Raw genomic sequence first — 18,902 nt, forward strand, 5'->3', positions numbered from 1 at the left:
CGATCGATTTGGGTCAATTAATGGTCAAAATCAAAACCAAACCAACATAATTGGTGTTTAAATTCTCAAAACCAAACCAAATCAAACCAAATATAATATACATTTATCGATTTGATTGTTATCAGACCCTGTTCAATTAAGTTCGATTATTCAATTATTAACCATTTACAAAAATAAAAGAAACAATCCGTTCACAAAGGGGAAAGTGACAACAATCCACTCAAAACAAAAAACAGTTAGAACGACTAACATTATAAAACTTTCGATCACTAAATTTACGATGACCAAAGCTACAAAATTCACCAATTTGGACTAGAAAGAAGAGACAATGGCATTTCTAATCCCATCAATAATTATTATTTTCTTAATTAATGTGTCAATTTAAAAGTGCACAAGTAATCAGGGAGTGAGGAAAGCATAAAATAGAATCAAGCAAAAGATTTAGACAATTAATTTAGTTGGCATGGAGAAGAGGAAGTAGGTGTAGTACGTACGTTACAAGAATATGAAAAGAAAAGCGAATTAGCTCTACTTTCTATGAGAGAATAGTTTTTGTGGGATTAATTGTGACTTCACTGACTGACTCTATCATTTCATTTGTAAAAGCAAACAAAAGGTGAAGAAGAAGAAAGATGAGAAAACGCCGGCAAACAGTTGAGATGGCTCCTCAGTTCTTCAAGATTATCTTATCTCCTCATGCCTCTAAATTAGTAAGTTCATCCATGCAATTCAATTTTGCTACTTTTTTTGGTGAAGGACTGTAGTTGAAATATCTAAATTCTAAACCCCCAAATTAGGAATTATCAATTTCGCTGTATTCCATACCATTTTCTAACTTGTTATCTTCGTATGCCATTGCAATTTATTTTTGGTAATATCCTACAGCATATCCCAGATGAATTTGTAATCAAGTATGGAGCCGATCTGCGTGATGTTGTGTTCCTTGAGGTCCCCACAGGAGCAATCTGGCAAGTTAAATTATTGCAAAATTCAAATGGCACCAAATGGCTTAACCACGGATGGAACCAATTTAAGGAATACTATTCAATTGCTATGGGTTACTTTTTACTCTTTCAATATAATGGAAACTCTCATTTCTCTGTTTTCATATTTGATTTAAGTGCTTCTGAGATTGAATATCTTTCTGGACCAAATGAAGATGATAATAATAATGCAAAAGTAGCACATCCAGTATCCCGCCCTAATTGTCTAGCAGAAAGGCAGGAGGTGAAGCTTGAGAAACCAGATGTGGAGGAGGATTTGACCTATGCAACACAAAAACATAAAAAGAAGGAGAAGAATTTGTACAATGGTATGAGTAGTGTTTAAAATATCTTGTGGTATAAATTATATTGATGCCAATAACTTTCTGCTTACTTTCCTGTCTTTCCCAGAGCACTGCAATGAAGTACTACATCCTAACACTACCAAATACAATAAAAGGAAATATTCTCTCAACTTGGAGGCATCACATCGTAGGTATCCTCTACGAAGTAAACAGGTCAAACTTGAACAATCTAAAGCAAACGGGAGTCCTTCATATTCTGGAAAACAAAGACCTGCCACTTCACTATCCTTTCCAGGTATTCAGTCAGAAAGAAAAGAGTCTACCAGGGTGAAGCTTGAGAAAGCAAACTCGGAAGAGGATTTCTGTTGTGCTGTGCCAAAAGCAAAAAGGGGGGAGGGTAACATGGAGAAGCTTGTAAAACAAGATAGGCAACATAATATGTTTGATGAAGCACATAAATTTAAAGGTATTTGGTTTTAATATTTGTGCCACTCTCCTTGATGTTGTCGGTTCAGTAACAAAACAACATTCCTTTGTTAGACTAATTACGTTAAATTATGTGACGATGGATGCCATTCTTTTATGCTCCTCCCACGTCATCCTTTTGGCAGGGCACTGCAATGAAGCACCAATAGTGGATCCCTCAACATCGAAGATGACAACCACTAATCAGCATAGTAAAAAGAGAACTGCTACCAGTTTAGATGCATCAAATTGTCGATATCCACTACGAAGTAAGCAACTGAAAGATGTAAAGATTGAAAAAGGAGATGTGGAAGGTATTTGGTTCAGTAACATGTTCTTTGTGAGTTTCATCATGTTGAATTATGTTATGACGGATGCTATTCCTCTTTTATTCTCCTCCCACATCATCCTTTTGGCAGGGCGCTGCAATGAAGCACTGGTAGTGGATCCGTCAACATCTAAGGTTACAACCACTAATCAGCATAGTAAAAAGAGAACTGCTGCCAGTTTGGATGCATCAAATTGTCGGTATCCACTACGAAGTAAGCAACTGAAACAGGTGAAGATTGAAAAAGGAGATGTGAAAGGTATTTGGTTCAGTAACTTGTTCTTTGTCTTGAATTATGTTATGATGGATGACATTTTTCTTCTTCCTCCCATTCCCTCTTCATCTTTTTTGCAGAGCACTGCAACAAAATACCAGTGGTGGATCCCTCAGCAACTAAGATGACAACCACTACCCGACATCATGAAAAGAAAACTAGTGCCAGTTTGGATACGTCACATTGTAAGTATCCACTGCGAAACAAGCAACTGAAAGAGGTGAAGCTTGAAAAAACAAACGCAGAAGAGGATTTGCTTTATGTAGCACAAAAAGCAATGAGGAAGAAGGCTAATAATGTGAAGCTTGAGAAAGGAGATGTGGAAGGTAACTTGTTTAGTTAACTTGTTCTTTGTTAGACTCATCATGTTCAACTATGTTATGATGGATGACAGTTTTTCTTCCTTTATTTTCCCGGACCCCTCCCGTGTCATTTTTTGGCAGAGCGCAGCAAAGTAGGGGATCCCTCAGCATCTACTACCACTAATCAACATAATGAAAAGAAAACTGCTACCCCTTTGGATGCATCACATTGCAGGTATCCACTACGAAGTAAGCAACACATAGAGGTGAAGCTTGAACAATGGGAAACAGGAGGGAATATGCATAACAAAACACCAAAAAATAAAGTAGTAGCAGATTCTCCATATTGTATAAGACAAAACCTTGGCCTTCCAGCATCCTCTCCAAGTTATCAGCCAGTCAGGGTGAAGCTTGAAAAACCAGACAATTTGTTTTGTGCAGCAGAAAAAGTAAAAGGGAGGGAGACCAACAATGTGAAGCTTGACACAGGAGACTTGGAAGGGAATTTGATTGCTGCATCTTATAAAGGAAAAGGTATGACATTCCATTTTTTACGGTTATCTCTCATGGATAATACTTGTTTAGTAACAAGAGAATCTTACGTCGTTGAATTATAAGAGATTCTTTGGTCTTGTCTTTCTCTCAGATTCCACAGCCTCTGAGATGACAGTACTTGGCAAGAAAAAGATGTTACCCTCGGAGAAGCACAATCGGGATATGTACTTCAATCCACACTTCACTGTTTCTATGCAGCCTACTTGTGTCTCTAGAAAGTTCCAATTGGTAAGTTGTCAAGTCAAGAGATGTTGCATTCACTGTCTTTTGGTAGATGTCGAGTCCTACTGTCCTGAGGGGTCAAGTGCCCCTTTTCTTTTCTTTCTGTTAAAGGATGAAATTCAATAAAAGAGTAACAATTTGCAGGATATACCTGTTGAATTTTTCAAGAAATGTCTCAATGAAGAGGAAACCATTGTAAATCTACGAGTTTCTAATGGGAGAAGTTGGCGTGCAAAGTTGTTAGACATTCAATCAAATTGTCCAAAGATGGAATCATCAGGTTGGAGGGACTTTGTGCTCGACAACAATTTAAAAGAGCATGATACTTGTGTCTTTGAGCTGATTGACGGCATTGAGCCAATGCTAGATGTGACAATTTTCCGAGCCACAACTCCCGTTTCCTGAAAGATAGTCAAGTCACCCATTTTGCAAGCACTTAAGCTTTCTATCCATGTTGAAGGTGATGAGGCTGTTATAATATTGTGTATTTTGGTGCCCTCTCCTTTTATTTGCTACTATTTCCTAAGCGTCACTGTTAAAAACTTTCCTTTTCACCTCAAGCATGTTTACTTGTATTTTTTGGTTCATGCTGCTTTTTAAATTTCCATCGACTGCTGAAAGATTTCAGAATGTATAATTTAGAGAGCAAGTTTCAAATTTTAGTAGAAATTAGGTTGTCCAAACATTGATACATATTGAACTTGTGTGGATGTTTAGCTGGATAGTTTGTTGGAAATCAACATAAGGGATATTCAAGGTGACTTGGAATATTTGTGTCTTTGTTAACCAATATAAAAACATACATGATTTCATTAATATTTGGACCATTAGGTCTCATCTATTTGTACTTAATGAAGGTCTGAATCATTTAGACTGTATCCCATTAAAGTGCATTTGTTTTTTTTTTTTAACTCCACCACTTAATAGATCTTAAGAGGTTTGATTCGCTCAGACCTATAATCAAGTCTGGACATCATTTAACGTTTTTTGGTTATTGAATTTGTACTCTTCTTATATAGTAATATTTTAATTTTTTCCTTTTTAAATAGTACTAAAAAATAAATTTAAAATATCACAAATTCGATTAACTCTCAAAATTTTACGCGAATTGTATAATTAAGACGAATGGAATAACATATATTATTTGAAAAATTACTATATAATTACTACTCTTCTTATATAGTAATATTTTAATTTTTTCCTTTTTAAATAGTACTAAAAAATAAATTTAAAATATCACAAATTCGATTAACTCTCAAAATTTTACGCGAATTGTATAATTAAGACGAATGGAATAACATATATTATTTGAAAAATTACTATATAATTACTACTCTTCTTATATAGTAATATTTTAATTTTTTCCTTTTTAAATAGTACTAAAAAATAAATTTAAAATATCACAAATTCGATTAACTCTCAAAATTTTACGCGAATTCTATAATTAAGACGAAGGGAATAACATATATTATTTGAAAAATTACTATATAATTACTACTCTTCTTATATAGTAATATTTTAATTTTTTCCTTTTTAAATAGTACTAAAAAATAAATTTAAAATATCACAAATTCGATTAACTCTCAAAATTTTACGCGAATTCTATAATTAAGACGAAGGGAATAACATATATTATTTGAAAAATTACTATATAATTACTACTCTTCTTATATAGTAATATTTTAATTTTTTCCTTTTTAAATAGTACTAAAAAATAAATTTAAAATATCACAAATTCGATTAACTCTCAAAATTTTACGCGAATTCTATAATTAAGACGAAGGGAATAACATATATTATTTGAAAAATTACTATATAATTACTACTCTTCTTATATAGTAATATTTTAATTTTTTCCTTTTTAAATAGTACTAAAAAATAAATTTAAAATATTACAAATTCGATTAACTCTCAAAATTTTACGCGAATTGTATAATTAAGACGAAGGGAATAACATATATTATTTGAAAAATTACATTAAGAATACCATAAACCACAATAGTTAACAACTTACAATATTTGAAAAACATATTAACTCTCAAAATTTCACATGTGTCACATAAATTGGGACAAATGGAGTAACATATATTATTTGAAATTACGTTAAGAATATTATTAATCACAACTTAAAGTATTTAAAAATACATAACATATATTATTTGAAAATAATGTAAAAAATATTATAAATCATAATAATTAACAATTTAACGGATATTGTGCCCGTGCTTCCATTTAGAAGTGAGAATGTTTAGGAGCTTAGGGTTAGTCAGTCAATTGACCGATTTGCCCTTCTTCTTCAACTTCCTCTATTTACTACAAAAATAGTACTAAAAATCAATTTAAAATATTAAAATTTTGGTTAATTCTTGAAATTTCACATGTATTGCATAATATAATAGAGTAGTAACATATATTATTTGAAAATTATATAAATAGTACTAAAATATAGTTTAAAATAGTACTAAGAATTTGATTAACTCTCGAAATTTCATATGTACTGCGTAATTGAGATTGAGTGAGAAATATATATTATTTGAAAAATAGAATAAATATGTGATATTATTAGAAAGAGCTTTAATATATATTTTAAAAATTATTTTGTCTTCCGTATATGATTTTCTGCATATATGTGGAGTTTTAAAGTTTTTAACATTTTAATATAGAAATATGATTATTTGAAAATTTTAGTACTTTCTTCATTTAAATTTTTCCTTGTTTTTCTTTTAATTTGTTCTAGATTTAAAAATTACATAAAAAGTACTTAAAATCACAATGTAATAATATAAGATATTAAAAAAACATAATTAAAAATCATAAAAGAAATTTTATTGACTCTTTAATTCCATATTGAAACATAAGAAGTTTGTTTGAAAATAACATAAAAAGTAACGTAAATTAAAGTAAAATAACAACTAAAAATATTTAAGAATCATATAAGAAATTTAGTTGAGTTTCGTAAAAGTACCTACGTCACATAAAATGGAACAGAAAGAGTAATATATATTATTTGAAAATGATATAAGAAGTGCTATAAATCACAATAAATTAACAACTTCAAAATATATTTAACAAAATCACATACAAAAAATTATATAACTCTCCAAATTTCATCGGTGTCACATAAATTGAAACAAAGAACTACTCCCAATTTATGTTATTTACTTTCCTTTTTAGTCAGTCCCAAAAGAATGTCACATTTCTATATTAAGTAACAATTTGATTATAAAATATTTATTTTACCCTTAATGAAATAATTTACAGTCATACAAATTTATATCATTCATTTTGGACCACAAATTTTAAAAGTCTTCATTTCTTTTTTAAACTCCGTGGTGAATCAAACTACCTCACATAAAATGAGACGGAGGAAGTAATATACATTGGGCCCGCGCTGGCGCGGGAACCTAATAACTAGTTTTATAATAACTAGTGAACTTGATTGCGTTGTACGCGGTTTTAGAATATTTCATGTAAATTTTAAATCAAATTGTTTTTAAAAAAATTTCACTTGATTTGACAATATTTATTATGAAAATTGTATTTTGTTTCCACAAATTCACAATTTTTTTAAAAAAAATTCTACTTTTTATGTAATCTTTGTAACTCTTTTTATTTTTTTAAATATTTTGTTTCATAATGAGATCCGCATATCATGTAGAAAAAATAAAGATTTTCCTTTACTTGTATTAACATAGAAATAATAAAATGCATGTTCAATAACTTTGGTAAATGTATAACGGAAAAGGGTTAAAAATACTCTTAAACTATCCGAAATAGATCATATTTATCCTTAAACTATATTTCAGCTCAAAACTATCCTTCCCGTCAAACTATTGGGTCAAAAGTGCCCTTCTTATTAACGGAAGTTGTTAAATGCCACATTGCACACCAATAGGATTCCACTGCCACATTGACTAAACGGAAAAGGGTCAAAAATACCCTTAAACAATTCGAAATAGCTCATATGTACCCTTAAACTATATTTCGGCTCAAAACTACCCTTCTCGTCAAACTATTGGGTCAAAAGTGCCCTTCTTATTAACGGAAGTTGTTAAATGCCATGTGGATGCCACATTGCATGCCAATAGGGTTCCACTGCCACATAGACTAAATCCCTAAATCCTAATTACTCTATCCCCCCCCCCCCCTCATTTCATTATTTTCCATAAACGATTTCACCCCTTCTCCCTCATTTTGCGGCTAGGGTTTCACAATTTTCTTCGTGGTTGGGTTTCAAAGTGGATATTCATGATTTTAGGTTAGTAAATCTTTTTTCTTATTTTATTATGTTTACGATTTCAAAGCATGATAGTTAGGATTTCACAACTTTCCCCACATTTCTCGGCTAGGGTTTCATAGCTTTCTTCGGGGCTGGGTTTTAAAGTGGATATTTGTGGTTGTAGGTTAGTAAATCTTTTTCTTATTTTATTATGTTTACGATTTCAAAGCATGATAGTTAGGATTTCACAACTTTTCCCTCATTTTGCGGCTAGAGTTTCATAGCTTTCTTTGGGGCAGGGTTTCAAAGTGGATATTCGTGGTTGTAAACATAATAAATAAGAAAAAAGATTTACTAACCTACAACCACGAATATCCACTTTGAAACCCAGCGATGAAGAAAACTGTGAAACCCTAGCCGTGAAATGAGGGAAAAGGCGTGAAATCGTTTCTCGAAAATAATGAAATGAGGAGAAAAAAAAGAGTAAGTAAAATTTAGGGATTTACTCTATGTGGCAGTGGAACCCTATTGGCATGCAATGTGACATCCACATGACATTTAACAACTTCCGTTAATAAGAAGGGCACTTTTGACCCAATAGTTTGACGGAAAGGGTAGTTTTGAGCCGAAATATAGTTTAAGGGTAAATTTGAGCTATTTCGGATAGTTTAAAGGTATTTTTGATCCTTTTCCTTTTAGTCGATGTGGCAGTGGAACCCTATTGGCGTGCAATGTGGCATCCACATGACATTTAACAACTTCCGTTAATAAGAAGGGCACTTTTGACCCAATAGTTTGACGGAAAGGGTAGTTTTGAGCCGAAATATAGTTTAAGGGTAAATATGAACTATTTCGGATAGTTTAAGGGTATTTTTGACCCTTTTCCGAATGTGTAATATAAGAGTAATTTCACTTCTTCTTTTCCTTCAATGTATACCATTAATTGCAACGATTAAAGTACTACACTACTATTTAAATTTAAAAAAAATGATGAAACTTGAAAGTGTGATACAACTTTCTCTTAAATTAGTTTACATAAATAACATAATTTTTTGTATATTTAGAAAGACAAATAAATTAGTGCATATTAAATATAAATATAAGCAAACGATAACTAAATCAAAGTAAAAGGGATGTACAACTTAATTCAACATCCTTTTGAATATGCATACCTTTCAATAATTCACATACTTTGGTAACACAATTTATATGTAACAACTCTTCATTATCCAAAAACTTTTAAGATAGCACATTTAACGTAATTAAAAGAGTTTAAAAAATGACTTTTGAATTTTAATAAGTAAGGAAAGTTGAGGCAATTAAGTACTCAACAGTAAATATGTAAGTAAATGCACTGAATGGCAACGTTAATGTCTCTTAAAAAAATTTAAACTTTTTGTTATTCTAAATGAATTAAAATAAGTGAGAAAGGCCAAAAAAAAAAAGGAAAAGAAAATAATTAAAAAATGAGATTCTAGATCAAAGAAAGATCACTCTTTCTATATATATATAAATGTTGATTGGCATGTGAGGAGTCTTTGTTGTAAATGTTCCTTCATTGTTAAAACATTATTTGTATTAACTTTAAGTAATTTACTTTTACAATAAAATAATTAATTTAAAAACGGAAAAAGGAGAAAAAAGATAAATGCAATTGAAGAGGTGCCACATTACCTTGTCTATATTTCTTTTTTATATAGATATATAGATATATATTATAACGTTAATCTAATTATTGTTGTAGTCATTACTAAAAAATAAAAATAACATATGATAATAACTCTTCAAAACATAACTCTTCTTTAATGTGAAAAATTAAGATAAACAATTTTTGCTTTAAATACATACTAATCAGATATGCACATTTATTATAGCAGAACCATAAAACATATTTTTATTATATTTGTACATCTCATTTACAATGTCATAAAGAAAAATAATCTATGCATTCATAGAAAAATAATTTTGTATCCTTTTTACTTTTTGCGAAATTCTCAAAATAACTCTCCACATGTGTTTAAAATTGATTTATAAGGAGATAAAATATAAACTATATAGATTTGATAACTTTTACAACCAATCATTTAAAAATAATTTTATACGATTTCATTACTATCACATATTTTTATTTTTTATTTATTTCATATTAAAAATTATAATAGTATATGTTCAATAAAAAGAGCAACAACAATGTACCCAATCTATTCTCATAATGTGGTGTTGGATATGCTCAACTAAAATATATTATAAATTTTTTAAAAATACTAATCAAGTGATTTATTTTTTTATTTATTTTGTGACTAATTTTTAATATGATAGATCATATCATATATTTTTAGAGGTAGCAATAGCAACGAGAATGTACAATAGGCAATTTTATACCTTCAACCGTGACAAAAATTTAAAATTTTAATTAGAAATTGGCAAACAGATATACACAAAAACAAAAACGAACATTTTCATTCGCATAATAAGAAGAAGACAAAGTTAATTGAGCTTTCTAATATTAATTAAAACCAAAACAATACATTAAGGAATCTTCAAAATATTTAAAAATCAAATTTTTATACTAATATGATCATCTCTTGATGACTTGATGAATCTTCTAAGATAATTAAGCTTCCTTCTTTATTTTGATGAACTTGTACCAAACTAACGTGAACATCTCAGTGATGAATCTTTGAAAATATATCTATGATCTTTATCAAAATGTAGACTATATCGTGACATTATCTTTTCTATGTCTTCTTTTTTTATTTTTAAGTACATGATTAATGAAAAATATGAAGGAAAAAATTTAATAAGGAGAGAAAAACTATAGAATGAGAAAATGGAAATGAACATTCAACATATCCATAGATGATTGTGTTATTTATAGATTGGAAAAACCATATGAATAATTAAAAAGAAGTTGAAGAGATACATTATTTAAGTAGAGAATATAAATAGATGGAGGTTTTATGCAACTCATTAGATATAATTAGAATAGTAACTATGATTGAGTTTTTTAATTAATAAATAAATTATTTAATGAAAAGAATGAAGAAAAAAAACCCAAAAAAAGGTGAAAAAAGTTAAATAGGAGTAGAGGCTATAGAGAGGTGCAATGTAGGGTGTCACGTAGGGCACAAAATTGTCATGTGTGGTGAAATGTAGGATGAATGTGTCTATTTGTTCAATTTTATACTAGTTTAAATGCCTACTTGTACACACCCAAAGTTAAATGTCATAGTTGTCAGTTGACACCAAGTTAAAGGTCATGTTTATATATTATGCCACGGGGAATCGAGCGAGATTGGGAGAGGGAGGAGAGATGCGAGCGAGAGAGGGAAGAGAGTGGGAGAGAGGTGAATTATATATGTATATCGATTAGATAATTGTATATATGTAACTATTATGTATATGTATCAATTATTGTATTTGTATATCTGCATACAATTTGGAGGAGACTGGCGAGCGAGATTGGGAGAGGGAGGAGAGATGCGAGCGAGAGAGGGAAGAGAGTGGGAGAGAGGTGAATTATATATGTATATCGATTAGATAATTGTATATATGTAACTACTATGTATATGTATCAATCATTGTATTTGTATATCTGCATACAATTTGGAGGAGACTGGCGAGCGAGATTGGGAGAGGGAGGAGAGATGCGAGCAAGAGAGTAGAGAGTGGGAGAGAGGTAAATTGTATATGTATATTAGTTAGATAATTGTATATATGTAACTATTATGTATATGTATCAATTATTGTATTTGTATATCTGCATACAATTTGAATTCGTATACAATTGAATCGACTTAAAACGTTTGAATTTGTATTTCATGTACAATTGAATCGAGTTAAAACATTTGAATTAGTATATCCAATCTCTCTCTCGCTTTATACAAACACAAAGTATACATTGTATTTGTATAATTTGTGTTTGTATAAAACGAGAGAGAGAGGACAAAGAGAACTGGGCAAGGGAAGATTGTATTTGTATAACTATAAGTGTATACGACGGAGAGATATGTATTCGTATTTGTATATCACGTCTCTCTCGCTTTATACAAACACAAACTATACATTTGTGCTTGTATAAAGTGAGAGAGATTGGCAGACGAGAGAGAGAAAGGCAAGGAGAGATGACTGAAAAAAAGGAGAGTAGCGAGCGAGATTTCAGAGTGAGGGGAGAAAGGTGAGAGAGAGGAAGAGAGGAGAGAGAATGTAATCATAACTAGAAGTAAGTTCCGAATTATAATTAATGTAAACTGTAGCAATGTTAGGTTATTAACTAGTATATGTTTGCTTAACCACATAATTTCCCCTTATGCAAATGTGGAAAGACTTTGCAATCTTTTAAAACAATCATTTAAAAAGATTACACTTTTGTGGACGACTGATTAAAAAAGAAAATGCGTCATATAAATTGAAATAGAGATAGTTCATAGTATTGAACATACACATTTTTATGAAATTGCTATTGTTCGGAGATAATTTGATATTAATTGAGTTGAATTTTTTCAGGCATTGATTTTTTTCTATTTCTCTATTATCTTTTGTATTTCATTCTTTATAAGTACTTCTGTATAATGCATAGACTTGGTCTCGATTATGTTCCAGGCATAGTTAAATTCAAGATTCATTACATTAGTAGTTGTGAAAGTACATAAAATTTGTAATTTGTATGTAACTGTATTTGGTTAAGGTGATCTTGGAACTTTTTACTCATTCTTCTTTTTAATTTTTGAGAAAAGAATTTTTTTTCTTTATTTCTGGCGTGCATGGTACTTTATGATACAATATTGATGAAAATTTTGGTTTAGAGTGCTTCAGTATACAATTTATAAAAAAAAAATACTATATCATTACATATAATAAAATTTGGTATGATTCACAATTTTAAAGTTTAATTTCGATAAGATACGGTACGGTAAGTTGACAATTATAATTATTTCGACTTCCACTACATATAGTAGAGGAAGTATAACTTCAACTTTTCAAAAAGAAAAGTCTCAATTATATCATCTTACACATAAAAGTATATATATATTAATTGTATTGTAATATATTTTCGTATTTCAGTATTTTCTTTTTATAAATACCAAATATGAGTATTGAATATTATACAAGTATCATAATATTAAACTATCGTGTCAAAATTTAAAACCGTTGTGTCAAAATTTTTGATTTTGACATGGCAATAATTATTCGGCATGTACAAAAATATGCACACTCTTGATTTCTACCATACTTAGAATAAAGTTATTTTATTTATTTAAATTATTCTCATATTCATTTTTGACACAGAATGTAAAATTTACTTTGATCGATTTTAGCTCCACAAGAATTATCTATAAATATAAGCCTCAAATACAACTTTTTAAGACAATATAAAATCATGTTAATTACTTGAATCGAGTTTGATTACACTATTAACCAAAAATAGATTATTATACGCTGAACATGAGACTCATAATATTCTGATTTTAGAGTTAGAGAATACTTTAATTGATCATTTTATTGAAGTGATTTTTTTACTTTCAATAGATTTAAAGAAATATTGACATAAATGAGACTACAAGTTCATTTTAAATAAATCGATACATCATTTTTAAAAGGCTAGACATTAATAGTTGCATTGTGAAAATGTCACATATTAATCTACATTCCATTTCAAGAAAAAAAAAACCTTGTTCTCGAAAAAAGCAATTTTTTTATTAGTGTTCATGTTTTCATTCTTACTTATATTTTTCAGGTGCTTTAATTTTAATTTTACTAACAAAGAAATCACTTATTGGAGAAAAATGAAACATAAAAGATAAATAAATAATTAGAAATGAAAGGTAACTCAGTATTACACAAATTTTGATGAAAAATGTTCATTTGATGTATTTACATAAATAAGTTAGAGTAAAACTAAATGGAAGGACATTTTTTTGGCACGACCTGACACGACTACCTAAATGACAGAAATAGCCTTTTGGCTCTTGACTTTAAAATCATCTAAATTTCCCTCCAAAAAAAAGAAAATCACCTTTGATTTTTCTTTTTTATTTACTTTACTTATTTTATTTCATTTACTTTACTCTTCAAATATCTTTACTTTCTATTTTACTTAATTCATTTTCTCTCATTCTAGAAAATGTTTCTTAATTTTCTCATGTTTGGTTGGCTTAAATATTTTAGAAAATATTTCTCAAATAAATTTATTTTCCTCAAATTATTAATTTTTCCTTACCTCACTCTGTATCCCGACCCTCCCCATTCAAAAAAATAAAATTTTAAAATTTTCTTTTTGTAAAAAAGTTAATTTATTTTGTTACTACACCCAAACTAGCCCCCTACCCCCCCCTCCAAAAAAAAAATTAACAACTTAAAATTTTATTTTTGAAAAATAGTTCAAAGATAGATTTTTTCAATTTTTTTACCCCGCTCAACTCCTGACTGCCCACCCCCGCTTTCCACAAAAAAAATAAAAATTTGTTTTTGAAAAAAATAATTAAATTTTTGCCTTTATATGAAACATGGTAAGTTTTTCAATTTGCTAAATAAACTTTATATGCATATGGTAGAACAAACAATTTTAGAGGTCATATTTTGAAACAACAATCTATGTATTAAGTTGAAAATAATATTTTTTGTTTAAATCTTATCTATCTTTTGAGTACTCGATCATTTATGATAACGCCAATTTTGATGTTAATTTTTTTTTGAACTTCCACATTATGTCTTTTTCATCACATTTGTTTACTATTTACATATTAAAGAAATGTTTTTAAAAATTATAACAATGAAACAAATAGGAGTTATCAGTAATATTTAAGAGTAGAAGTTATAAAGAAGATAAGAGACATGCGTTATCATAACTTTAATAAATAATATTATTATGACATTAATCGTTGTGCATTGATTTTATTTGTAAAAATAAATAAATGACTGAAAAATATAAGGGATAAAAATCGCAAAAATAAGAAAAAATATAAATAACTTGATTGCATAAAAGACGTGTCATATTACAATCTCATCAAATACCACAATTAAATAATATATAGGCATAAATTTTTATAATTATGTAGCTAAGACATATAAATAATAATAATCTACATTATTATATTCACAAAGTAATAAAAAATGAAAAGAAAATCTCTAAATACATTTCAAGCAAGAAAAGAATACGACAAAAACAAATTTTTACATATGCATAAGAATAAGCAATGATGTCATATAATAATTTATTTCCTCTTTGATTTTCTTTGAGAGCAAAATAAAATATAACTTATTCTCATAATTCTTTTGATTGAAATAAGATAGTTATATTAATTATCTTTTACAATAAAAAGTAGGATCATAGAGGACTAAATGAGTAATATTGTCAATATGTGTACTTAAGTTACTATTACAAGTCAAAGTAAAAAAAAATCTCTAGTAAAAGTAATTCCTAACTATGCTTCAAAAAATATTCTTCTAAGTCTTCCTTCAAGAAAACATACAATAAATAAATAAAGGAGAAAGTAATACAATAGAAGCATCATTTTTACAATTTCCATTAGCAAATAAATATGAATTCAATAAATCAATTCAAAATAAATAAATTATTTAATTATAATAATATAAAACACAAAAAATATAAACAATTGTTAATATGGTATTGTTTTATGTATGATATTTATGATATTTATATTCCCATCATGTCAAATAAAAAAATAATTATATCAAAAAAGAAAAAATAATTTAAACTATACTCGTAAGTTACAAAGTTATCAAGACTAAAATTAAAGGGTACGAGTTATGAGTAGTTATTATTTATAAATATATTAAATAAGAAAAACTTAAAATATTAGAAGTGATATTTGTCATTTTATAATAAGAAAAATGACACAACGAAATTCTTGACAAAAAAAATGTCAAATAACTTGACCATAAATTTAACTACCTTATACATGCTCTTAATAACAACAATTACGTGAATATATAAAAATCAAGCTAAAAAGATATCAAGAAAATATATAATAAATAAATAAAGGAGAAAGTAATACAATACAAACATCTTTTACAACTTTCATTATCAAAAAAAAAAAATGAATTCAATAAATCGATTCATCAATTGATAATTCTTCGAACCCTTATCGATATCGGTATTCATTTCACAAGCCGGTCTTCATTGAATAATTTTATTCTTCAAAATTAAAACATAAATATAATACCACATATTTTTTTTAAATATATATATAACAGTATCACTACTTCAAATATGAAATAATAAAATGATCATATTTATAAAGATAAAATGATGGAATACCATAAGGTGTTTTAAATTTTAAATTAAATATTTAGGAGTTATGAATATAAAAAGTATGAGTTATGAATATTATTAAGAGTGAAAATGGAATAAATGAGTTGTGAATGTAAGACTTTTAATAAAACAAATAAAGGAGGAATAAAAATAAAATAAAGAAGAGAGGAAATAGTGTTTAATGTCTCTAGTTACGTGGAAACTATTTCATGAAAATGGATATCAACCTTTGTAGTTTAAATTAATATCAAGAAATAGTTTTGGATTTTCTAATAAATTATACAAATAGAAAAAATTAAAAAAAATGTCAAAAATTTAAATAAAAAGATTAATGAAATTGAATTTTTTTTAACAATCATACTAATTTATTGTGTATAAGTTATTATATTAATTATTATATTTATTAATGAAGAATTGAGAAGTCACTCCAAATTCCAATCATGCATTCTCCTTTCTTAAATACATTCAATTATTCTACTTAAATTAAGAAAATAGGGGAAAATAAAGAAAAATATCAAAAATAAAGGAGAAAATAAATAAATATGAATGGTGGCCTTAGAGAGGTGTCACATCATCTTATGTGTGTATATATATATATATATAATTTCACATATTTTGTTGGAAAAATTACATAAATTCACAACTTAAGATATCATAATTTCCTCTTGGATATATCCTTATTCCCTCTCAGATACATCTATCCCCTTTCGGTTACATATCTATCTCCTCTCGGATACATTCCTCCCATGTTACATTATATCGGATAACCAAGGAATGTATTCGAAAGCAATGAAAAATTCGAGACTTTTGTAATTGAGGAAACTTTCGGGGATAGGATGTAATTAGCCTCCAAATATATGAGATTTATAATATTTTTTTCTTTAGTAAACAACTTCAATATATTACTTAATATTCTATTTCAAATGCTCATACGGCATAAATGTGTCGTTTACAACCCAAACTGAAGAAGTTGAATTCTAAAAAGTTCTATGCAGCAAGGAAATAGAGAATTGCGTTAGATTATGAGTTAAAACATTTCGTGTTCGAGGAATATATAAAATGTTGATATCTTTGAAAAAATTCATAGATCTTCATATATTTTCGTAAGTGGTATCTATTTTTCACAATGTTATTATCTTCGTTTTGTAATATTTGCACCATAAATTTTGCATCTGATAAAATATTAATCTTCGATCAACCAATTCGAAAACATCGATTCAAAGTCTTTCAGATCTCTATTCTTAAGTATATATTGTGTTTGTAGTTTGCTTTGTCGATGAATTTGTGATACATTTTATTATTTTCTCCGATAAATAGAAATATTTCTATTTATTTTGATTGATTTTAATATTGAAAGTACTAATAAAAAATTGATTTCTAACTTCACAACAATAAAGACAATCATGAAAGCAACTTTAATTCTATATACAATAACAATTATAGTAATGTTATATTCTAATAATTGTAAAGACATAATTTAATTTTCTTAGACTCCACAACATTAAAAACAATCATGAAAGCAACTTTATTTCTATATACAATAACAATTATCGTAATGTTATATTCTAAATTACAGTAATAATTTTTTTGATACTACACTCTTAATATCATGACGTAAAAGAAAACTCTAAATCTTACCCCCCACAAAATACCAAATACACTTGTTCTTTTTTTCAGGTTGTTTTTCCCTAATTTATTTATTTTTTAATTTTTTTCTTCCTCTATATTTCTCAACAAAGTCCTTTTTCTATTGACATTTTATTTTGTTGTTCTTCTTTATTTTTTAACTACACATTTTTCTTTAGTTTGTATTTTAATATTCCTTAGAATTTGAATGTTAAATTTTTTCCTTGTCAAATTTTCACTTTTAAATAGTTTATCATGTTTGATATTAAGAAAATATCCTATATAGAAATTATAATTTTATATTTTTAATCTTTCGATGAATACATTATCAAATTATTAATTTCTTGGTAGTTAGACATTGTTCATTTTTTTAGTCACGAAATTTGATATTTTCTTCAAATTAATTAAAAAATATTGTTACGTCATTTTAAAGACTATTTTAATAATGAGAATCTCTTTAATAATCAAGATACGAATTTAATGGTTATATTATGTAACATAATATTAACAATATGTTTATGCAGTAATCCTTTAAATTATTTTTTAGGAACAAAATATTAACTAGGGAAAAAAGACAAATTTACCCCCGAACTTTGATAAATGGTACGTCTATGCCCTCCGTTATACTTTACGTCCATCTCAGTCCCTGTCGTCCAATTATCAGTACACACATGCCCCTCTCACTAACTGCCCCCTTATTCTGTACATGTGTCTATAAGCAACTACCCATTTGACCATTGCTTTTAACCCATAAACTAATAACTCGCCCCATAAATCCAATACCCACCCGATTCCCTCTAAAATATCCTGAGTTAATGAAATGACCCAAAAGGTACAAACCAATTCAAATTTAGACAAACTAAAGCAAAGTACTTACTCTGTATACAAACTACTTTTATTACACTACATATCTTATAGTAAATCATAGCTTAATTAATATGCATCATAACCAAATCAACCCAAAATTTAAACATAAATAAGAACCAAAATGCTAGAATTTTGAATTTTGTAAACGAAACATTTACTGATCAAGTGCATTTGGTCCACTGCAATAATTCAAAATATGATTCCACACCCATTGAACCAAAAATCTCCTTCTCACCCCATTCATATTATATAGCACCATCATCTCCGTTCAACATTTGCCCTGTATACGACCCACCGCCGGCGATACCGAAAATCCCTTCACAAAGATCCGCAATCTCTACCGAAAAACTCGAGTCCTGACCCGCATACCAAGCGTTAACTAATGGGTTCGTTGATACCTCTGCAATTTCATGAGCAATAACGCTTATCATTCCGTCAACACCCATGTCGTTGTTCGGGGATTTCATAGCTTTGAAACCCG

The 18,902-nt window shown here is 28.4% G+C and overlaps 1 protein-coding gene across 1 annotated transcript; it reads left to right on the forward strand.

The window, feature by feature from the left end:
• The first annotated feature begins 469 nt into the window (after positions 1–469).
• Positions 470–4,156, forward strand: LOC102594229 (uncharacterized). The gene is made up of 9 exons (XM_006350315.2): positions 470–710; positions 886–1,312; positions 1,395–1,754; positions 1,900–2,067; positions 2,173–2,340; positions 2,436–2,681; positions 2,799–3,191; positions 3,304–3,440; positions 3,579–4,156. The coding sequence occupies exons 1-9, from the start codon at positions 633–635 to the stop codon at positions 3,837–3,839; spliced, it is 2,238 nt and encodes a 745-aa protein (XP_006350377.1). The 5' UTR covers positions 470–632; the 3' UTR covers positions 3,840–4,156.
• The last annotated feature ends 14,746 nt before the right edge of the window (positions 4,157–18,902 follow it).

The sequence above is a fragment of the Solanum tuberosum genome, unplaced genomic scaffold, assembly GCF_000226075.1.
Source record: "Solanum tuberosum cultivar DM 1-3 516 R44 unplaced genomic scaffold, SolTub_3.0 scf00120, whole genome shotgun sequence".
Taxonomy (NCBI): domain Eukaryota; kingdom Viridiplantae; phylum Streptophyta; class Magnoliopsida; order Solanales; family Solanaceae; genus Solanum; species Solanum tuberosum.